We start from the raw sequence: 24,280 nt of genomic DNA, 5'->3' as shown, positions 1-24,280 counted from the left end.
TTTATCTGTCACTTTAAAGCTTGGACTCATTAGGTTCTGCAATCCTTCACGATCTGCCTGAATTCGTTACTACTGACTAATGTCACATCAACACCAAATTTTCTGTCACTGTCTCATTGTCTGTGTGTCATTTTGAGTTGGTTGAACAGCAACTCTTTAGCACAGAGCCTTCATGTGAAACCACTGCTTGTTCCTACCCTCTGGTTCTTGTCTGCTAGGCACTTGTCATTGATTCAGGGGCCTTCTGTCTCCCTCCACCACAGTGGCTTAATTTCTTTGTGCTAGTTGAATCCCACTGGGAAGTCTAAATGTCCTGCATTGGTTGAATCTACCTTAATCACTTGCTTGTTTTTGCCTTTGGAGAACTCCAATAGCTTTTTGAGCAGGACTTCCTTTTACACCAACTGTTGGTTCTTCCCCAGTATGTTTATTGTTGTGCCCCATAATTATGTTCTTTATTATAGCTTTGACTTAGTACACAGCTGAGGCTTACTGGTGAGAACCTTTTTTAATAATAATTTCCTCTGTGTTTCCTCAGTGGTTTACAGTTCTGTAGTACCTGTCTCATGGCTGTCAGGTACCATTTGCTGGTGTGAAGGAATATGGATCAGAGCGTTCCTGAGAATTAAATAGCCCATGCAGTCTGGTATGCAGTGTGGTGTACTGCATTATCTCTGCCTGTTCTCTGGTGCTCAGAGATTTGCAGCAGGCTGTGAAACTCCTATCTCTAAATTCCAGTTTCATTCAGGAGTTAAGTGACCCAGAGTGTTTACTAATTTATAGCATGTTTGGTGGCTCATAAAAAATGAATAGGTGAATTGGAGTCCTGTTATAGTGCGGATGGTATTTACCTGGTTTTGCCTTTGTTAATCTCCAAGAGGCCATTATTGGCCTTGATCTCAACTCTTCTTTTTTTTTTTTTGAAGTAGTTCCTGTAGATCAGAACAGGACAACATACGGAAGACGCTTACCCTTTACCTCCTGTCCTTTATTGGTTATTGATAAAGACTGTAGTCTCCACTGTCTTCCATTAATCTTAGCCTCGATTAAAAATCTTGCTCTCCAAGGAGGCAGCAGTTTCTGGAACTGAATGGGTAAATGCATTGAGTAGTGCAGTGTGTTATTCTTAACTGTTTTCTTCTTTCCAGATAACCAAATTAGGTTTGTAAAATCAGCGTTGTGGTACCATGGCTATGGCAGGCCAGAACTCTATCGACTCCCCTCTGACGGCTCAGCGGGTAGTCGGGAGCTGCTGCTGGCGTTTTCCTGGCTGCTGCACAGACTTGGCCTCTTGGAGCAGCTTTTGGCTTGGAACAGAGTAAAGACTGGGGATGAAACCTCTGTGTGCACGGTGAGCATGTTTGTGTCATTCCATCTTATCCGTCCATAAGTAACGTTCTGTGACAGCAGCCGTCTTATCACTAGTGTGTAATGTGTGGTATCTTGGTACCTATACAAATTAGTGCCTTCTTCCAGCTTTAAAAAAAGTTAGAGACAACATCTGGAACCTGTTTTCTTTCCTTTCTCTAAACTTTCTGTGTGCAGGTGATCTGGGTTCCTTCTCTTTCTCAAACTCCCACCCCTGCCTGAATTCCCTGATTTTCATTTCCAGCATAGGTGGGACCAGTGTGGAGGAATGCACATACGTGGATGGATTTGGTCTCTGTGCTTGAGTTTTGTGCTTCCAGACTGTATCATGAATGGTTCTACAGTGTAGGCAAACAGGTTAGCTGTGAATGTTGGCACTGGGCAGAGCAAGTAATCCCAAGGCAAATAGTACTTTTTAAAAACGTCAAGATCCCAAATGGCAGCTACTGCTGTTGGGGTAACTAATGACCTTGTAGCCTCCTTGAGAAAACAGTGGGGTATACTGTTGTGTTTCCATCAATAAAAAGGTGTTAGCACATAGAAAGCCTGCTTTGAATTAAGCTAAGGATAGCTGTGTGTCTGCTTTAGCTGTGATATATATGTGTGATCAAAAAAAGAGGCAAAAAGCCCCACAAAACCATAGTCTAATAATATTTAGTGATACTGCTTTTAAAATCCATTCCTTACATTTAAGACTGCGTGCACATGTTACTGTATAAACAGTCGCTCTAGAGCGTACAGTTAGAAGCTCAGGAGAGAAGATGTTTTTTCCATATTTATATCTTGTTTGTAGCAAATAAACTATCCCTGCTCTTAACACAACAGGTAACGTAGGCTGAATTTAAACTGATCAGTGCAGTGCGTTGGTGTGGCTGAGGCCTCTCTGGATGGTTGTAAGTTTGTTCTAAGTCGTCTTCATCAGGTCAGACATTAATTGCTGGTCAGTCTGGTTCAAAAGTGACAGACTTAGAGAATTCTCATGTTTTGGCAAAGGACATTGTGGGTCAGAAACCCTACCTGCTGATATCTTGTAGTGTCTAAGACCTGGTGGTCTTCATGATCCCATATACATAGTCCCGTAGACTGGAGGCTGCCTGGTTTTCTAGAATCTTTTTAAGTGACAGCAAAGCAGGAAAGCGAGAGTTTGGAAAGCTATGATATAGATACAATGTCTTCAGAAGAAAAACACTTGTACAAATGGAAAAGAGTTCAAAGGGAAGAGTCACCTTTGTAACAACATTACTAACTATTTTGAGGAAACAGACCACTTGTGCTACACTACAATTGTTCACTGCGCTGAAAAGGCCTATGCTTGGTGCATGGGGTGTGAGTGGTGGTGCCCTCCAGCAATGTGGAGGGTGCCTGGAGACTTTAGGAAAAACATGCTTCTGGAGAATTTACTTTAAACTTCTCTTACCTTTTTCTTGTTTGGTAGCAGATTATTTTTTTTGTGTCCTTAATTCTGTTACAAAAGAGTGATGAGTGAAGTGTAGCAGTGATATGAATTCAGGAAATAGGGCAGTGCCTATGTTGTTTTTCTCTGAAGGCCTTTGGAAAATGCAAAACTTGGGAGACGAAAGAACTATGGTAATAAAACGTTATCTCTTACAGCCACACTGACAACCTTACTGCTGTGCCTTTCACTGCAATTCTAACCTGCTCAAAACACATGGAATACATATTTCATGCTTTTATGCAATAACCATCCAAAACAGTGTTTGGAAAGGTTTACAGGTCTGGAAAATTTTTTTCAATAGGCCAGACAAAAATTTTGTAGACTTGGAGTTAGCATGTGTATGTAAAGTTCATTGCATTAATGGCAACTTTTCTTTTACGGTATTCATCTAGCAAGTTTTCATGCTCCAACACATGGGGAAAAAAAATGATAGAATGTAGTTACAGCTTAACTAGTGTGTTTTGTGATTCTACCTCACAAGAAAGTTAAAAGAGAATTTTGAGGGAGAGGTTTTAGCTTTTCTTTGATCAACTAGGCATTACAAAACCGATAAATTCAACCAGTAAGAGCCAACCAAATTAAGATCTAGGAATGCGCAATTAAGGATGTACGGAGGTAATGGTGGGTGGGAAGAAGATAGGTGGGTCACACACCTCATTTTGGTTAGTAAGTCAGTTTCTTGTAAACCACTCATGAAAGCCTGTTGTTTGTTGCATAAAAGTGTGATAGTTTGTTATTGTTATATATTGTTGTTTGATATTTTTATTGGATACTTTCATGTGGCAAAGTCTACTCATCAGTGCTCAACAATATAGCCCCTTAAAATCATAGTAAGAAAGGAAGAAGGTGAGGGTGTGTCGGTTTGATACTTAACATCTTGTGAGTTAAAGTACAACTTGAACAATTGAAATACTGGAATTTTGACTCTGGGCATGTTAAATACCAGGCATTTGTGATACTTAAGCTGAAGTGTTGGAAGATGTGTAACAAATTGTAAAGGCGTTTCTAAATGTGCCAGAGATGTAGTCTCTGCAGTCAGTTGAAGGAAAAAGGTAAAACAAGAAGAAAAAAAACTTCACTATAGAAAGATCTGTCTCAAAAAAGAAGAAAGAAAAGGAAATGCTCTTTAAAACAACTGAAATTCTCAGCTGAGGAGCTTGAAAAATCTTCTACTATATGGAGTCTTTTTTTTTTTTTAAATGATTATAAACAATTGAAAATATTTTCCTGAAATGAAAATGTTGCAAAACAAAAATCCATGAAATAGGATTTGGTTCAGTGCATTGCTGAGATCTCTGCCAGAATCAGCAAAGCATGAAAGCCAGTACTTACTGGCAAAGCACATCTGTTGGTCTACTAGTGAGAATAAATGTGAAGAAAATCCTTACCCTTTGTCTTCATCTAAGAAAAATGGAGTCTCAAGAACTGTAGGCATAGTTGTAGTTCAAACTGATGTTCATATGGCTTGCTTTTAAAATTTTGACTGAAATCCACGCAAAAGTAGACAGGGATCTGTTTTATGAAGAAGAGAGAATGCAGCTAATACCTAAATTAAGGGTGCAATCATGTTCTGACTATTCTTTCAGCCTAAGTTTGAGACAAAGCCTACGGCCTGGTAAATTGCTGATAATATGCCAAATACCCAACATATCAAGGGCCAATTAAATTAATTCCTTTCATTTCATTTCAGATTACCACTCTCTGGCCTTTTCTTCTTTGCAGTTCCTTAGCAACACAGTTTTCTTCCCCTGCAAATTGAACACTTCCATCAGCTCTAAAGGATTTCAGGCTGGTTATTTATAGAGGGACAAGGGTATTCGTGACACATGATGGACATGGAGCTCAGTCTCTGCAAGGAATTCATAATCTTAAGATCCTGAGCTGGGGAAGGCGTCCACAAGCTTAATTTTACATGCACTTAGATCTTCAGAATTAAAAGTTAAGTGATTCTTAAAATTATAAACTAAACAGTGGTGAAAGCGTGAGGAAAGGCTTAAGGTGATAGGAGGCTTAATGTGGCTAGTGTAATTAAAAAAAAAAAAACAATCTTGAGGTAGTTGTTGGTAAGGACAGGTGTGGTTAGTAGCCTAGCATGGTTGTATGGGTTGAGTGCTTTTGTATGTGAGGTAAGAAAATCCTTCAGGGCACCTTGTCTCATGTGGCCTCAGTTCATTTTTTTTTTTTTTTTTTTTTGGAAGGGCAGTGCTGCAGTCTCTCTCCTGAGCCAGGGTACTACGTACTTGCTGCAGGATGCCCCAGTGAGCAGCAGGACTGAAGGAGCTGCTGCCCTCTCTAGCCTTCCACTCATGGCTCTCTTCCAGTATGTGAAGTTAACCATACAGGGGTGACAGTTGAAAGAATGGAGCCCATGTTGCTGTGCAGGAGGAACAAGAGAGGAAAGAGGAGATGGATGGTGAATGTCAAGCTCTAGTACTTGGCTGTTGTAGTGCAAGTCCGTTCTCTGAATTTACTGTGCTGATCTGTCAGCAGGTTGGTGACGCCAGAAGCACTAAGTGAAAGTTTAAACCTTGCATTGGTCAACTCTTTAAAAAAAGTAATTGCTAATTCTATTAGATCTATAAAGACTTAAGTACAATCTGAATTGGAAGTTCACGTCGATTTACTGAAGTGTCTACTTGGGAATTCTTGCCTGTTGTTATTGCGTTAAAGCACTGGGTGATTAATTGATGGACGTTGTCTTTAAAGACTTTAAACCCCTTGTGTATTCCCATCTCAAATGTGCACTGCTGTGATGTGGTCTTAACATCTTTTGTTGCTTTGGTGATCGTGTACATGCAGATTATTCTCAAGTGCTGTTCATTGATTCCTGTTTACACATGAAAATCCTAGAGTACAAAACACATCTGAGTACCAGTAGGTGAAATGCTGTCCTTCACTGAACCTGGAAGGCAGACCTGGGGAGTTTTCCATTCTCTCTCTCTCTCTCTCTCTGAAGCAGATAATTGTTTGATATAAACCTGCCTTTTTAGCACATTCAGTATTTGACTAATTTTTTTTGCTTCACTTCTTAAATTTCAGTGACATGATCACAGCTTTCTCTAGATCCACGATGGTTTGTGCAGATAATAGCAGTACTCTGTGAGCATGTATTCCTTCTGTTTCCAGGAGTAATACTGCCTGTACTGGTATTATTTCTACAGCTGAAATTAATCTATGTATGCCCCTAATTTAATTATGTGTGGAGGCTGTTGAGCTTTTTAGAAGGGGGTAGTGATGTTATAGCCCTCATTATCACCAGGATATGCTGTACAAACACTGGTTCTTGGTTCCACTAATTCCTCTGCCTGCTTCTTGCCCTCTGAGTGAAATTGGACGCCCCTCCCCTTTTGTGAATTTATAGTAATCAACAAATAGAGCTATTATGGCTATTATAGTTGGAATTAATGTGTGTGTCTCTAGCATGCCAAAGTGAACTCAGTTTAATTACTTCTGGTGGGGAAAAATGAAGCTAAACATGCCTTCTGACTCTGAGATTTGCAATTTGATTAATCTTTTGTTTGTCATGGTCTAGTTTGACTCACTGGCTTTTTCCAATATAGTGTAAGGCTTATGCTTGGTGGTGTTGAAATGCCTTTCTCTTACGGAAATCTTGACCATCACTGCTGTTCGATAAACCATCTTATTAGAGGAAAGTGTTAACATAGCAGCCAAGCTTGATGTTCCCCCCAGCAGAAAACCAGAAACCTTTGGCACTAGTGTCAGTAAATATAAATTCTCTGGGTTTTTTTCCCTCTTCACCTATTCCAGTGAGGGTGGAGGAGGGAAATTTATTAACCTATTGATTCTGACTCAGAAGCATAATTACTTTCTAGATCTTTATGGGCTATATTAGTCTGTCAGCTTTCATTTTTTGATTTCCCTCCCTTATTCCCTGTACTTATGCTTCTATTCTCTTTGTCCTCCTGTCTTCCTAGTAACTCTCACCATTTATCTTTTTGCCCTTTTTTTGCTACTAGTACTACCGTATTACAGTAGCTGCTAAGGAACACTTTTTTTCTTAAAAAAAGCTGTCCCTGAAACCTAAACAGAGGGTACAGGGTACCTAAAGTTTCTCTTGCAGAATTTCCCTCCCTTCATTTTTGCTAGTGAGCAGTGCTGCTTCACCTGGGACAGCCTGATGCCTTTGGTGTGTGCTGCACCCCTCTCCACGCTGCCTCTGCTGGGGTAGCACCAGGGCAGGACCTTTGCAGCTCTCTGGGCTCCTGCCTGGCTGACAAGTCTAATGTAGCGCTCCTGTTGCACTGCTACTCACACTGTAAAGGCTCGTAGCAGAAACTGAGGGGAAAAAGCCTTGTATTCTGCTTTTCTGCCTTTTGTACTTTTTAAAGTAATTTCCTGAATAGATAGCTATTGAACCCTGAAGTGTTAATTTTTATCTCCTTAGTTATTGATATTGCTTGTAGACTTAAACGTATTTTGTGGTCAGAGGTGATGAAATTAGGAATATGTTTTTGCCATATAAGAACTGGAGCACGTTTCAGTTTGGACTCTTGAAATGCACTTTTGTGTGTGTTAAAGCACAAGTTACAGATGATAGCTGAAATTGTCTCCCTGTTGTTCTGTACGTGCATATGTACATGATATTCTTTGTGATATTTTGTGGGTTTTTTTAATTCCATGCTTCAGACTTGTCGCAAAACCTTTCTCCCAATGAAAAACACTTTCCTGTGGTGCATGTACCCTGTGGTTAACAACATCTATTTTTGCCTGATGCAGTGAATATGCTTTTAAGATTTATTTTTTTTAGACAGTATGTCAAGGTAAAATGTTCTAAAAGAGGAGTCCAAAATGATCAGAAAGACTTAAAATTTATTGAATTTGCGGTTTCTCTGGGTAATGTCTGAATTTCAAATAAACGCAAAATTGCTTGAGCCTGGCGTTACAGCTGGTGTGTTCTGGATGGGGTTCTACCAACAGGCATTGGAGTCACTTGAGCTTGCACATGACGATGAGGACTGGCATGCTAATAGGAAGGCTCAGCACGGTCATACTGTTACTCTGTACTTAGCTGAAATCCTGCGTAGGGAGCCTCTTCCATGTCTCTTGGGGAAACGAAGTGATTTTAAGATGTTTTAGTGCCTCTCCTGCCCTCCAGTGGCGGGGAGCAGCCAGTACCTTTGGTACCTGCTGATTATCGTTGCTCTATGGCCTTTTGATTTAAATGAGAACATCCTCTGCTTTGGATGTCCCACTTCAAGTGATCAGGGTTTAACTCTCATTGGAGAATCTTTGAAATAAAGCACTCTTTCCTCAGGAGGACAAAAGGAGTGTGCAAAGAAGGGCATGGCAAGCCCTCTGCGTGTGACAGAGCTCCGTCCCTCCTCTCCTGGAGGGCAGTTACTGTTGCTTGTCCTGTTGGCCTCTTGCTCCAGGTTTGCTGCTGATGTAGCATGCTGCATCTTTCTTCATTGGTTACCCCCTGTCACAGTGGAGCAAAATGGACGTGGGCAAGCAGGGCTGCAGGCAGAGGAAACACAGTGCAAGACCTTACCTGGATTGCATTTCCTGAGCCCTGCACAACGCAGTGCTCTGAGTTAAGGTCTACCCTGCTACGTGTTTGTTTTTGTATATTTGGTTTCCATGTTTTGTTTTACATGATGCGGTGAGCTTTGGGATTTAGATGTTATTTTAAAAGTGGTACCCTTGACCTTGCAGCTCTGAAGATTAGACAATGCTACTGTGCTCTGTTAAAGGCATAGTGCTTTTGCTCTATTGCAGGCCTCTTAAGTAATCTCCTGAATGAATGAGGAGGGATGGGATAAGGGACTGACTTGCTCTAGTGCCTCAGGCCTGTGGCTACTGCCAGACAGACTTGTTTGAACAAGGCAGGCATGGGTAGGTACTGTGTTCACATTTTCTCTTTCTCTCAGCACTTTCTCTCTTTCAGTCTTTGCCAATCACATACTAGCAGAGCTCTTGGGAGTGCTGCTATGAGTAGTAATTTTTACAAAAGGCATTGCAATTTAAAAGCTAAAAGGCCTTGCGGAAAAATAGGACTTTACTGGTGTTTTTAATTGCTGAATACACTACAAGCATAACTTCTGTGTTGTGAGCACTTATGTTTGTGGAAAACATACTCTTCTGTGCAAATATCTGGATATTTAACTGGTATGTGTATCATCCGGGAGTGGGTTCTTATACCATCTATCTTTCCATGCATATGTCTAATCTGGATCCTACCTTGTCTAGGAGGAAATCAATTAGTGTTGTTGATGGTGCCGTTATTGAAAATAGTGTTGTCCTTCTCACGTTCGTCTGTTCAAATTGTTCCTTTTCACATTTTCCCCTCCTGCAGATAGATATATGGCTGTATTAATTAGGAAAGCATGCCCGATACTGTTGTTTCTGGCTATGGTGTTTAATTTTTAAAAAAATTACACTCTGTTTAAAGATCTGTAATTACACAGGTTAACATATGTTATGTCACATTAAAACCATTGTCTGAATTATGAGCAGTTCAGAATGAGCGGTCAGTAAAAGCTGCAGAAGCACTTTATTGGCTTGATTGATGTGATTGCTTTGCCTTTCCAGAGTCCTGCAGCGAGGGATCTAGATAAGCTTCTTCCCACCTTTGTGAAACCAGGCTGCCTACTTAGTGTATTTAAGATTTGAGTAGTACCTGAGAGTAAAGAGTTTCTGTCTGGACCCAGATTAACTCAGGTCAAGGTGAAGAGTGGGCTGGGGTCATGCATTGGAGGTTTCAACTGACAGTTGGTTTATTTTGCTCTGCTCAAGGATTAAGGTCAGGGAGTTGACTTAATGCATATATCCATGGATTAAATGTGTTATCCATGTTCCAATAGGGTTGCTTCTCCATGGGAAGAGCAGCAAGCTGTTTGCTGTCTGTCCAAATATGGAAGCAGAGAGCTGGTACTTAGAGGGATTTGGAAGATGTCCGGGGAGAAGCCACAGCATGGCAGGGATAAGCTGACGGCGGCTGGGACCTGTCCTTTACCGAGAGGTGGCAGCTCGTAGTCACAAAAGAGCATCTCTCAGGGAACTAGCCCTGCCATTGCCTTGCTTTTGCAGCAATGCGGGCAGCATAAGTCTTTTCATTTCCATTGTGTGTACAGGACATAGTAAATTTATTAAGGTAAGAATTTATAAGCATTAAGAGACCTATGTGAATTGGAAAAGTACAGAAAGCGTAGATGTGTGATGAAGTTGCACAACAAAGGGTTTTCTTTGCAGTACTGCTTGTGGCATATTCTAAGATCTCCACTGACTCTGCAAAGAATTTTTGCTTTAAAACAATTTTTGAAGTTTAATTCAAAGCGTATGAACAGGGCAAGGTCAACCACATACCAGGTCACTAAAATCCTCAAATGGAGCTAGTAGTGTAAAAAATGCTCCCTTCTTGCATGTCCACAAATACATTGATGCTTATGTTGTTCTTTGATAAACTATTTATATGATGAAATACTTGTTTAACTTATCTCCATCCACTGCTGGTAGAATTGCTCTCTGATTTCCAATAACATGGGATTGCTTTGTATTTCAAACCAGGAAGAAAAGCTTTATTTCTGCTATAGAAGTTGAAACTCCTTAATCTTTAATTTCTCTCTGAGCACGTTACATGCAAGTTGTTTGCTCAGATGTATGGAATGTGAATAAAAACTGATATATTACCATGTTGTCTTTTTCACACCCTCCTTTCTATCACCCCTTATTCTTTTCCTCTAAGTACTTATATATCTGATGGTTTTTTTCAGTTCAGTGTGTTTCCTACTCAGAGCACTTCTGCCACGAGGACTGTGTTGGCTTTTTTGCACTTGCTACATTATCTAACTACAAGTCCATTCACGCATTTTGAGAATGATCTGGCATCTTTTTTCATAACAATTGAACTTGAAATAGCCTGGGGAGTAATGCTTAGGGCAAAACTCGTGTGGTGTTGGACACTGAATTCTAAGCTGCCTTGCAAAAATTTTAAATATATGCTCTTAGGACATAAACAATGTTTAGGTCTGACTAAGCCAGAGATGTATTTAGGAGGTTGGGGAAGGTTTTGTAATTTGTGAGCTACCTTAGTTGGGATGGTGATATGTAGTGGTCTGGAATGTGTATTTATTATGGGGCTTAGCTGGTTATTTAACTGGATCTTTTGCCACAGGAGAGCTGGGTTTGAGTTCCGCCTAATTGCAGGCAAGGTGATAGTTCAGGAATTGGCTTGAAGAAAGTTCATGTAATTATATGCATGTCATCTTCCTCAGGCTTGTGCTTGCTTTTCTGAGTCTTGGCAATAAATGGATATTGAGATCTTCTAACAGCAGTACTTTGAGCTTTTAGGATGAAAAAGCTCGATTGAGGTGACTTACAGTGGGAGTGGAATTAAGGGTCTTCATTCTAGCTTCTGCTTAAGTTATGCTAATTGCAGATGCTCTGTTGAGTCCGCATTGTGCAGTTTGACAAGACTAGCTCTGATGTTGCCAGTGTAATGGGAAAAGACTCTGACACTGCAATAAGGATATCGATACGTGTTGATGTGCCTTTTGTACTGCGAGCCTGTGGCACTGTTTTGTAGCTGGAGTCTGTGCACCTCCCTTCTCTGAAACAGAACGAGAGAGAGACATTAATTGCAGCAAACAGTTTACAAGCAAAAACCTTTTCTGGTAAGTGGCTATGAAATGATCTCTTCCAGAGCTGGTGGGGAGCATTCCAACTGCGGGGAGGCCATTGAGAGCCCTGGGTAGTGGCCTTGGCTTCTCTCTTTATGACTTTGACTAAATAATATGCACTTCTGTATCACAGAAGTGAATGTAGGTGTGTACCCACATTGCTGCATAGATTAGATAAGTTCACAGTGATATTTGAAGCAAAGACTCTAGCTTGGGCTGGTATTTTAGTGATTTTTCTCCCACTGGGAGAGCAGTAAATAGTCTCAGATTGTAAAGATGGGACTAGAAATTGAGGTCACAGTATAATATGCAAGACTTCTTTTTTTACCTTGTTTACTTTATGCCAGGCTAAGTATTTCATAGCAAAAGTAAATTTTTTGTGCAGTTTGTGAAATAAATAATAGAGAGATCCTGTTAAAAAATGCATTGGCTGGCTTCCTTATTTTAATATTAATAAGGCAGGTTGCTACAATAAAATTAGCTCTGCATGGTGTTTGTCACTGTACTGCCAAAGCAATCGAGTCTAATGCCATTCCTTCCTGAAATGAATCCCCAGGAGAGCAGTATTTGTGCTGTTCTGAAACCTCCTAACCAGGGAAGCTGGAGTTGAACTGTAAATTATGGAAAATGCAGATTTTAATCTGTGAATCCCAAGTCTGTCTTTGGCCTTGCAGTTTTCTGGCTGCTTATGTGAAGTCTTTTAATGTTGTTTACAGTTGTGTCTTCTCTGTTGTAGTGACTAATATGCAATTGTTTGGCTCATGTTTATGGACAACTTGGTAATCATATCTATATGGTTTTGTAGTCCAGAAACCTCTCCTGGTGGGGGCAAGAGAACCTGAACCATGAAGGTACTTAGCTAGGACCGCAGTGCCTTTTGATTTAGGGGCACGGGGCTGAAGGCATCTGAGGAAAGAGTTACACTGCAGTTGGCACAAAGGAGATACTGTCTTTTTTTTTTTTTTTAAAGATGAATCTGTGCCTTTAAAAGGAAAAGCCCTTTACCAGCCCTGCGTGCCTATGATTTATAACATGCATTTATCAGCCACAGAGCAAAGGGAAAAAACCTGTAATCTTGATACATTTTGTTATGTGACCAGAACAGCATTTTTGTGCTTATAAATAATATGAACACTCATTGTGTTAGAGGCCCTGTCAACTGAGGTCATGTTTAGGTTAAAACAAGCATTAGGGGGTCCTTTGATCATGGCTATAGATACACTTCTGCTGAAATCTGCATCGAAGGCAAGATTAAACTTGTTTCGTTTTACAGTTTACATTTTTAGTTTAGGATCCAAATTGGAATTACATTCAAGCTTTGTCTGCCAACTGAATCTTTGTAAGATTTTATTGAATATGGAAGTCTGTGAAGCAGGGAAGCACATATGTTTAAGTACCATCAAGGTCTATGGGTCCAAATATCTGCTTGAGTGTTTTCTTGAAAACAGTCATGTTTCAAGTAGGTTTTTTAAATTTCCCCTTTATAGAGATGTCTTGAGAGTCTAACAACAGGGAGACACTTTCTTAGCTGGTGAACACCCGTTCTGATTAACCAGGCCCTCACAGTTCTGTGTCATTTCTACTTCTTGTGATATGCTATAGTAAAAAAACTTGGAATTATGGATTGTGTTTGTTGCATGTACTTTCTATACACTGGATGAAGTTGACAGCTCAGCCTTACTTTAAGTGATGCTACTGGCATCAGAAGTAAAACAACCCATGTCTTCCCCTTTTAATTTGCAATCTGCAGGAGTCTTAGCTGAAAATGGAGAGAGGGATCTGTTTGTAAATGTGAATGATCTCTTTGTGCAAGAGGCTAGGGGAGGTGGAATTCCCCCCATGTTCCTTGCAAAAGAGATACGACAGAAATGTCTTGCTTGCTGTATGCCATTGGCCAAGCAGAAGTTTCATCCAGAAGATGAAGGTGGTTGGGTTTGGTTTTGTTTTTTTCTGCAGCAGAAGGAAAGTGGGACAAAATGAGCAAAAGGAAACTCTACTTCTTTCTTCCAAATTACTCTAGAGAAAGGCAAAACCAGGCAAGACAGGTGGTGCAAATGTAGCTGGAAGTGCCTCTGTGGACTCCTGGCTAATGTCAGCTGGATGATTGTTTCTTTTCCTCTATCCTGCAAGAGGGGAAATGCTGGATGGAGAAAAGAAAATAGCTGGGTAAGCACAAGCCCACAATGCGGTCCCTGTATAAGGCATTGATTTACAAAATTGGGTCACCAAATACAGCCTGCAGCACTTTTGAGAGATACTGGAGGAGCTAAATCTGTTTTTTATGTTCTTTGACTTATTAGAATCTAGTCAAAATCTGATTTTTTTATTTTTTTTTTTTCCCCATCTGGGTAAAGAACATGCTTGCTGTCTCAGGAACACTGTGTCTTCCTGGGTACGGAAACTGAAAGATGGGAGAGGAGACAGCGCACCATGTCATAGCTGAGAAACTGATATTTATTCCAGACTTCAGTACTTGTTTAGGCTCTTCCCAGTCCTGTATGCTAGAAGATTACAATTTCTCTCTACTGCTGGAACTTACTTCTTTTTCTTTTCCTCGTTGGCCTATTTGCCTTGTATGTTCTTCAGTACTGAATGATTTGAAAGTGTTGAAGCTAACTTTAAACATTTTGATATTCTTTCCTGATTTTAGTGTGAAGATGATCTGCCTAACAGCCAGAAAGGTACAACTGAAACAACGCCTGAATATGGGCTAGAAGACAGAGTAGATGTTCGATACCTTCAGTGGTTAAATGGGAGGCTGAGGTTCCAGTGGCGGAGTTTGCATGCTCAGCACCAAGAGCATTGCAAACTTTTGCACAAGGTAAATGGTTCTTCTAACTCACTATGGCATTGTTTATTATTTAAAAGCCTTGTCAGCTAGTGCTAAATGTACAAATTATTCTTGTTTGCTAGTTCTGCATTTTCTGTAGATAAGAGTGAATTACTTTAAATATGAATACCCTCACCTTTCCCCAGTGGGGCAGAACCATGAAAAAATGAAGCATATACAGTGCTTGCAAGGTTATAACTGTTGTATAAAAGTCTCTTTTGTAGGCCGGCACTAAGTCACTTCTGCAACCATAGGCTGTCTCCATTTTTGTTCTCAGAAAATGCCTGGTAGAAGCAAGACAGAGCATTCTGGTCCTGCAGACAAGTAGTAGTGATTCAGAACTATAAGTTCATCAGAAATGTGAATTCAAAATATTGAGCACAGATGTTGAAAGTAATAGCAGCAAAATAAAATGCAGTTTCCCTTTCTGAAGTACTAGGGAGCATCTGAGCAGAACCCAAAATCAGGAATCAATAGTGGTCTCTATGTTGCTAAGATTCCATTTCTGTTCCCATTTTTCGAATAATGTTTATATGCCTGTCTGAAAATCACAGACATCTGGGAGCATTGTGTCTGCTTAGGATGGAAAACGGCCTGCAATCCCAAAGTTGACAGTGATGGTGACTGCAGAGACAAAGTTTAAAAAAAAAAAAAGTGTTCTAAAGATAGCCCTAAAAGTTATTCAGTAATATTTTCTCTGGGCACCCTTTCTCCATTCACATCTCTTTAGGTAACTTATGTGGAGCCACTTGGTATTGTAGCCAGAACTTTCACAGAAGACCTTTTTGAGACTAAGAACACTTTTGAGAAATTTCTCCTCAAAGAACAACATTTATCAAAAAGTTGTCAGAATCGGAACAAGAGGGTTTTGAATGAAGATGCCTTCTTGGTTTTAATCCTGTGTCTGACAGAGCAATGCTGAAAACTATAATGAGGTTACATTTTGTTCTTTACATGAATTGATTGCTAGGGAAGATGTCTGATTGACAGCCCTAGGGGAAGATCAGGTGCTGTGTGTGCAGCATCTCAAATAACCTTTTGCTTCTCATTGCCCACTGTGAATGTGCTTTCCTGATCTGGGAACGAAGATGGCAATTCACTGTAAGTGCAGGTGCAGTCCTTGGCTTTTGCACTGATTGCAGACAGTGATGCTATTGGGAGAGGTGGCTTAGTGATAGAAAACTCAAATGAAATGATTGGCATCTTCTCCCCTTGATAAGCTATGTCTATTTAAGGTATGCTGATTTTTATAGTATGTGAGGCAAATACCTGTGCAACTCATCATCAGTACTCTGATTTATGTAGTACTTGGCAGTAACAAATCATTAGGCACCTTCAGTACCTCAGCTTGCAGTTAATGAGACCAAAGAAGAATTAAGAGCAGGTCGAACCTGGGGGCTTGAGTACAGAGATACTCTCAACGGTCCAGATCAGGCACTGCAATGATGAAGAGAAGTGCTGATTGGGCGATGTGCTAAACTTGTTGACAGGGAAAATGATGACCTATGGGGATTGTACTTTGAAATAAACTTGGACTTTTTTTCTCCTGTGGCTATCCAAGGGAAAATGTTTGCTAAAGTTAGGGCTGTTGCAGTCAGACAAATATGAGACAGGTTAGTTATGCTGCAGTTCCCTGGACCACAATTTCCAGAATCGGGAAGAATAATCAGGAGAGAGAATGTTACTCTGTTCATCTAGTTTCCCAAAGCTGCCATCACTGCCTTCTCCAGCAGTCATCATTGGACTAAACTGAAAACAGTAAGTGGTGCTGGCGATGATTCTTATGATCAGACTATGTTCTGCATTGTATGTAGAGGACTGCCATCATGGACATACAGGAGGATAGATTGGAGTCGAGCTCCTCCATGTGTGATCACACACTGATATTATGTGTGCTCAAATACGTATGTGCAACTGTGGGAGTTCTGTTCAGAGCTGTAGTAAAGTGCAGTGCTCTGATCTATATTTTAGCCTGAATTAAAAGCAGGAACATTGGAAGGTAAAAGTGACTTTGGAAGGGACTTCATTATAGCACCACGTGAATGTTAACATTTACAGTAATATAAAATATAACTAACATACACAATTTAACAGCTGCATAAACAGTAATTGATATTTCCTGACTCTCTATAGAGAAATTCTGTGCTACTGCATTGATTTTAAAACTTTTAAATTAGCCTGTGTGTTGGAAGACTCATCTGACCCAATATGACCTCTATATGAGCTGCTGCTTCTCTCATATAAACCACAAACACAGTATGCAAAAGGCTAATGAGTGTTATGTTTTTTAATTATGTTGACAGATTTACAGAGGGCTTTCTCTACAAAATGATAATTATGGCTTTTACTTGCTCTGTTTAATAACTTAACAGGTTATGTATCTCAGCTGTGGAACAGTCTTATTTGCTGCTGATCACGAGCTATAATTTTTTGCCAAGTAGTGGCGACACTTCCACAGATTTCATTCTGTGACTCACGCAGGCTCTAAAATACCATATTCTCTATTTGGGGCTTTCTGAGGAAAACACATTACACTTGGAAAATATGTTCTTACTCAGGAGATGACTACTTTTCCACTCTGTATATTTTTAGTATGGATATTGGTACTGGCAGTAAGAATTGTACATAGAGAATCCAGCAAGAGGCTACCAAGATAGTCAAGGACTAGCTAAGTTGGACATGACCTCCAAGAAGAGTTTGAGGGAGTTGGGCTTGTTTGCTCTGATGGAGAGGAAGCTGAGGGAGAGGTCACCTAATAACTATTGGAGGGGTAGTTACAAAGATAGATCCATGGTCTTCTCAGCTGTACCAGAAGACAAAGGGGAAGGGACCACTGATTATGGCTTGGCAGGGTCAGGCATATTAGAAAAAGCTTCTCTGGGATGATGGGCAGCATAGGAGCAGGTCACCAGAGATGCTGAATGGTCTCCGATCCTCAGAGGTTTCAAAGACTCGCATGCACAAAGCCACAAACTGATGTTAGAGATAGTCCTTGTTAGAGCAGGAGGTAGGACTAACAACCTCCAAAGGTCTTTTCCATTTCTGTGATTTTTGTGAAAAAATTCTGAATCGCTTGGGTGATCAGAGACAGGTACTTGCATGTTAGAAGTGATGACTCATGTCTTAGTGAAATAGTACTGTACTGCCTGAAGAAAGGGTAAGGGAGCAGTAGGAGGGAAATATGAGGGGGAAACAGGCAAAAATAAATGGCTGTTCTTTCTCTAAAGTACTCAAATGATAACTGAAACTGCTTGCTGGGGCCTCTATCTACTCTGTCCTGCCCACAGCCATTTAAGTTTGGTGGTATGAAGTTCTGTAGTAACCAGTGTAGGTTACTGAAGAGGGAAGCCTTCCTGGAGCTACAGCTGGTCATGTGTTGGAAATTGCTTGTTAGGTGGTCTGGCTGTTCCTCTTTGCTAGCTCATCTGATGAGCTGCTTTTCAGTGGCTTCAGCTCCCAGAAGGCATGTTGAAGCTTACAGACTCTCACATGTCCTGCTGTAGGAGGAAGACTTCCTCAGGGAAATCTTAACCTCTCTGTTGCTGAGAAATTTTGCAGCCTGAGGCTATGAGCTGTTAAATAACATTATAATGGCTTCTAGACATGGATAGGTTGGCCTGCTTTGGAAGTATAATATAGTAATACCATTATAATTCCCTCAATTCTCAGTGGTATGTATTTACCTGATACACGTTCAAATATATGGAAGCATGAAGGATAAATCACTGTGTTAAAGCATGCCTCTTGCTTCCTTCTATGCTGTTTCTTCCTCATTGTGTCAAGTGCCAGAGGAATAGCTACCTGCCTGGATTTTGATCCCTCTTGAATTCTTAGAGTAGAGCAGCTGTTTTTAGTTAGGCTTTGAATTACCACTTTGCCTTAAAAAATGTGAATGAGAAGCCTTATATAGTTTCAGAAAAACAGGTAAGAACCTGTGTAGTTTAAAACTGGCATTGGTTTTTGGGTCTGTTAAATTCACTATGCCACGATCAGCATGTGAAAAGAAATAGTGGAGCAAATGAGTTTCTGCAAAAGTGATGGATTTCCTGTGGCTATTTTCAGCTATCTTCCATCTGCTAAAGACTAGGACAGAAACCACACCTAAAATAGGGAAAGATTAGATTGGGTTCAGAGGTGAACTTCGTTAAGCAGGTGAACATCATCTGATTGTGGACTATGGATATAAGTTAGTAGAAATAAAATTATATTGAATGGAATTCTTGATGATGGAAGAGTTAACATAATTGGCAGTATCAGATCATGGTAAAATGACAATAAGGGTTGTAATATGCTTGGAAACTGTAAGAGCCAGAATGCAGAGCAGCACTGGGAAGTACCTTCTATGAATGGAGTACTTTCTTGTGCTTCCTCATCTAAGATTAAACAATATAAAAAATGTATTACAGTGCATCAGTTGTATCTATATATCTGATGTTGTAGTAAGAGAGTAGAGGGACAAGGACAAAGTCTTGATCTCTGAAGAATAGAGGGCAGAGACTGGTGCTAGGTGATTACCTCATTGTCAGTAATTTATGAGTGAGCTAAACTGCAATTGTTAGATGCATCTGCATCCTGGCATGAAGAATCTACTGTGTTACTCTGTAAATTACTACATTAGTTAATTGTATCTTTTTTTGTCTTGAGACATTTGGTTTGAAAATCTTTTTTTTTTTTTCCTGAAGTGAATTTGCCATCAGATCTCAATAGCACATTCTTTAATGCAGTAGAAGTTTTTCCTCTTGTGCAAGTGTGCGTGCACTATGAACAAGCCCCCTTTTCATCTTCTCTTAGGTGAATTAGACAAGCTGATCTCCCTGCAGGGTGTCTAAGCGCAAGGGCGTTTAGAAATTGGTACTGGAAACTCCCCAGAAGTGGTGCTCAGTGGGGGGTTGTGCCTGTGCTCTCATGCAAAGGTTAGTGTATGGTTAAATCAGACCTGCCGCCTCCTCAGTCCATTCCAGTGCCACATAGCAACAGCTGTATGTTCTCTGTCTTTCACCCTCTCTCCTGCTTCTTTTACTTGGGTACTGTTTCCCTCTTTAAGCCTTGTTTCATCTTCAGTATGTTGTGGTTATCAATAACAGATTGTAAAAATACAAATACTGGATTATTTCAGTATCCATCTAGTCTGGTCTCAGGGGAACACCTTATTCCTCTGTTGTTACAGCTTTAGAGTATTTGTTTTGGGCTTTAAGCAGTGATGCTGTTGCAGCATACTTTTGAAGAGGGACTGAAATTCATTCCTGGTGCTGAAGGCCCAAAGGTTTGGCAGCCAGAGTTACGCAAGAATGCAGCAGGGAGAGGAGTGGCAAGTAGAAAGGAAGAACATTGTGTGGGGAGGTGCTCTTTTATTTTTAAACTCGCATAGCTCTGCACATGTGACAGATGGTTGTCACCAGAAGTGAGTTTTGGGAAAGGAACGCTAAAATATTCTGAAGTTTCAGGGAAGGGTTGATAATTACCCAGTGCCTGTCAACTTTAAAATAGTTGTCAATACCCAAGTGTATGATAAAGTTCATATTAGAATAAAGGAAGAAAAGCAGGAAACATTCTCTGTCTTCTGGCAGAAATATTAATGAAATATGAGCGATTGTCTGACAAATGTGGACTGCTATCTTGTTTGGCAGCTGCAGTTATTACAGTAACAAAGGGATCAGCTCTGAATAGGAGGAATTGCTTTTTATTGTTCCCTTGACTAACTTGGGAAGCTTCTTCGTCAAGTAATTGATGATACCATCACCAGCGCAGCTGGGACAAGGTCCCAGTAAGCAAAAGCCAACAATATATAGCGGCAAAAGAGAAACTTACTGTAACTAGGTAGCATTTTCTACTTTAAAGGAAGAAATAAAAAATTATGCTGAGGGTATCTTTTACCTCTGTTAAGACTTCTGCTTTCTGTTTTCTCCTTTCACACTATGCACAAGAGTGTGTGTAGTGTAAGGAAAAAGACTTCAGAATGAAAAGAGAAATCTTTCAGTTTCACTGTGGCGACAGCAGTAGCAATTTCTGTATGTGGTTCTGGTAACAATACCATATGGACCAATTTGTGAGGTGATTGTGGTGCATGATCATCATTTCCTGCAGGCTGTTTTAAAAAGGTCTGTTGTATTGGTGGTAGTAGTTACACTTGTACTTGTCCATTGGGAATGGGCTTGTAACCACTGGTTTCACATCACCATTCCAATCCATGCAGCCATTAGATGGTAGCTAATGATGTTGTTAATGATCTGGTCCTTGTACTGACAAATATCTTTTAATCTGTTCCAGATCCATTTATTCACTAGTGGCTCCCATATGGACCAAATCCTTGGACATTTTTCTGTCACAGAAACAGATCTCATTAGACAACCGGAGAACTACAAGCAGGTAATGCTTCTCCCGTAATTGTTGGATGTTTGGTATGCTTTACACAAACATTGTTCAGCAGAAGACTGCACTCCTTGCAAGGTGTTTTTTAACTTGGTTTCCAACCAAAATAAGGGCTTATTTATTGAATTGTCAGTTTCCTCATTTATAAATTGTATCCACCACATGGTTTCTTCCAGTTGACAGAACATAGACACAAGGATATTATGCTAAGCTTTATAAAAACTGGTAGACAGGGAGTGGGGAGAGACCTGACTGAAAGTTGCACTGAAGAAAAGATTTGTAGAATAAAACCTAGATCAGTTGGCTGACTGCTGTTGTATACTACCAGTAACCACATCTGGGCTAGCCAGGCAGAGTGCCTGCCTGTGTCCTTGCTGGAGCGGGTTGTCAGTGAGAACATGGAGAGATCTGTTTTATCTCTCCAGGAGAGCCAAAGCATATCTGATGCTAGCATTCATTAGTTGCAGAAATTATACAAGTTGACTACCTTTTTGGATGGTAGTAAGGGTCTTTATTTTGAGAAATATTTTAGAAGCACAGGATGGTTGAGGTTGGAAGGGACATCATCTAGTTCCAACCTCCTGCCATGGGCAGGGACACCCTCCACTAGCCCAGGTTGCCCAAAGCCCCATCCAACCTGGCCTTGAACACTTCCAGGGAGGGGTATCCACAGCTTCTCTGGGCAACCTGTGCCAGCGCCTCACCACCTTCATTCCAGGACCGTTCTTTCTTGCATGCTGCTCCCTTTCCTGGACGCCTGCTTCAGGTGTGCTGTTCAGTGGAGGATTAGGATAAAATGGAAAGAATCTTTTTGTATTTTAAACGTTGTGGTTAGGTAAAGTACACAGTCAAGAAGGTTTAGCAGGCAGCTATGTTACTTGGTTAAAATCTGTGGGGGTCTTCATTCCACCCTCCGACTTGCAGAGTGTTCCACGAGAAACATGCTAGTGGTCACTTTCTCAGCAGAAGTGCCTCAGTCAGTGGTGATAGATACAGAGCTGTTTGCCTGTGAGGCTGTGCTAGAGCGTGCAAATACATGAAACAATGACGCCCGCCCCCCCCCCCCGCCCCTTCAAAACCAGCATCATGACTGAAAGGGACAGAGACAGGTTGGCAGAAGATGTTTTCTTCAAATAAACTGAGTGGCCACAGTCTCCATCTGCAGTTTCTGGGCTCTAACAGGTGCAATCCCAAACAGGCTCCAGCTCCAGTGCTTCTGTGTTAGAAATTCTTATGTCACTTACTGCTCAGAATAGTCCAAAATTGGAATTGTTTGTCAGCATAATCAGCTGTGAAATTCTTAACCTCTTGAAGCTCTTTAACCTATTCAAGAAAAGAGGTTCCTCTAAGCTGCTCTTCTGTCTCTGATTCTAAAATAAGCAGGAAAAATTGCAGGAAATCATCACAACGCTTCAGTATACATATTTTCAAGAGACTTAAAGTTCTTATTGTCATCATTTCAGCAAACTTTGTCATTTTTGTCTTCCTTTACCCTTATTTCCCCAAAACAGCTTCCAGAAGTCATATGCTCAGTACGTATGAAGAGCCCAATATAACAAGGTGGTATGGACTTGAAAAGGCAAGGCTGTTTCAAATGTCAGTTTTCCAGATGGATATAATACTCAATATGCAAAGTGATGCTTCTTTGGAAAATGTAATAAAAAGCTTCTAATTTTAAAATATCTTGATAAGATTAAGTAAATTATGCATATTTGAATAGCTTTGTTTTCAAATATTGTTGCAGATGGCACCACTCTGCCAAATGTTTTTTCCAAAACCTGTGAAATAATTTTTTCTCTTTAAGTAATGTGACACTTCTGTTAATGTTACCTCAAATAACAACCTGCTGTATGGATCAATAAAAAGAGCAAGCATGTCAGTATGTCTTACTGTAATGCACCCTTGTTGGTGGATAGTGTTATGAATTTCTTCTCGTGTTAGGCATCTTTCAAAGGATAGAAATGCGAAGTGGATTGAAGTGTCAAAAATTATCACAGAAGGGACACTGGGTTGGTTTCATTGAAGCATAGAGTTTATTTTCATCAAAAATACCCCAAGAGATAAGTTGCTCTGTCCTGTAATAAAACAAGAGATGTTTAGTCTGACAGGAAAAGTGTGATAGGATACAGATAGCTGTGAAGTTGAACTTTATTTTATGAAATGGAAAAGTCATGCTGCCCCTTTACTATAGAAGTTGCACATTAACTTGTTTAGAATGTTCTTCTTGTGGATTTCTGACTGTAAAACTTTTTAGTGTGCTTTTATGTACAGGGATTTTACTGGACATTATTATTCTTTTATCATCATAAATGTCTTTGTCAGATTCATAGAGCTGGAAGTTTTCCCAGTGTAATAGTTTTAATTATGTTTTTCTCTAGTGAGACATGATCAAAATTCCAACTTTCCCTGCAGTTTGGCTTGGCTGCGGCTATATATGTGTGGTTATATGTGTGTGTGGCTGAGAGACGCAGGTCACCGCTGTGTTTAGTTCCTGTGCTGCCCAGGGGTTTCAGCGAGGGGGAGGTGATGTTATTTCAGCTGGTGTTCCATTTCCAGTTGAAGTACATATGCGTGCTTACTTTAGCTCTTGACCTCTACATGCATGCCCTTTCTTTCCCAGGATGCTGTCGTGACTTTTTGAACACTCTGGCTTGCAGAGTGGTGCATGAGAAACATACTGGTGGTCATTTTCTCAGCAGAAGTGCCTCAGTAGTGATGGTTACGGAGCTGTTTGCCTGTGAGGCTGTGCTAGAGCGTGCAAATAGGGGACAGTTACAGCGCGGCAGCGTGCAACAGCCTGTGCATTGCTAGGGACCCTGGATGTTCATTGTGTCTTGTCTTTAAAACCTCTTGCCTGTGTTGCTTAGAGTATGCTAGAACATGATCTAGCACATCTTGAATATTTTTGTGCTTTGGTACGTTTTCCAAGCTGTACTGGTACTGCTTGGTTTTAAACAGTTCCCCAGTGTGACTGAGGGGCTGCTCTTATTTGGCAGCCTGAAATATCTCAGGGCAGAAATAGGATTCTGGTCTCTGGTGTTGCGGCTGAAATAGTTTGGAAGTGTACTGGGGAGAGCATGCAGAAGATGTGGCTGAGGGTAGGCAACATCTGCCCCAAATTCTCCAGGGCAGTATTGTCTGGGTGTGAGTCACATTCCTCTTGCAACTGTGAGGACAGTGATTGTGATGTGCGAGCGATTGGGTAGTTTTTAATTGTGAACATAATAAAATCCCATTCTTGTATATGAAGCCCATTTACCTTAATTCTGCATTGCAGCATCACCAGTTCTGATGTTTTACCTTGAGCTCGAAAAATGTATGTTGTATTTCAGAGTCATTAAATTAACTTTCTCGTCAAATTGTTACCATACAGAGATCAATGAACTCTGAAGCAAAGCACCCTAGTCCTTCAGTTTTTCTGTCTCTTCTTATACCGCTTTTTGTGCGGCATTCAATCTTGCAGATTTTGTGATTAGCAGAGATTAAAAGTTGTAGTCAGAACTCAGGTCATTGGTACAGTGCTGGCAGTGCTGAATCGATCATTGAAATTGTAATGAGTAAAGATGACACCTTTAAATGCCAGTAGATCAATTTACTGAGTGTGACAGCAAATAAATA

The 24,280-nt window shown here is 40.5% G+C and overlaps 1 protein-coding gene across 7 annotated transcripts in view; it reads left to right on the top strand.

Annotated features, from left to right (window-relative positions):
- Positions 1–24,280, top strand: part of TEDC1 (tubulin epsilon and delta complex 1) — a 93,462-nt gene that overhangs the window by 6,974 nt on the left and 62,208 nt on the right. For 6 of the 7 annotated variants that reach the window (XR_012836583.1, XR_012836582.1, XM_075760218.1 and 3 more), the window contains exons 3-5: positions 1,149–1,351; positions 14,114–14,284; positions 20,561–20,659. Coding sequence is in view for 5 of the 7 variants with exons in the window: in XM_075760218.1 (XP_075616333.1) it covers positions 1,149–1,351; positions 14,114–14,284; positions 20,561–20,659 (473 nt within the window). In the remaining 2 variants the exon portion in view is untranslated. The remainder of the gene's footprint in view (positions 1–1,148; positions 1,352–14,113; positions 14,285–20,560; positions 20,660–24,280) is intronic. The other variant, XM_075760221.1, reaches the window with a different exon arrangement.

This window comes from Balearica regulorum, chromosome 8 (genome assembly GCF_011004875.1).
Source record: "Balearica regulorum gibbericeps isolate bBalReg1 chromosome 8, bBalReg1.pri, whole genome shotgun sequence".
Taxonomy (NCBI): domain Eukaryota; kingdom Metazoa; phylum Chordata; class Aves; order Gruiformes; family Gruidae; genus Balearica; species Balearica regulorum.
This window is presented reverse-complemented; position numbering and strand designations above follow the sequence as displayed.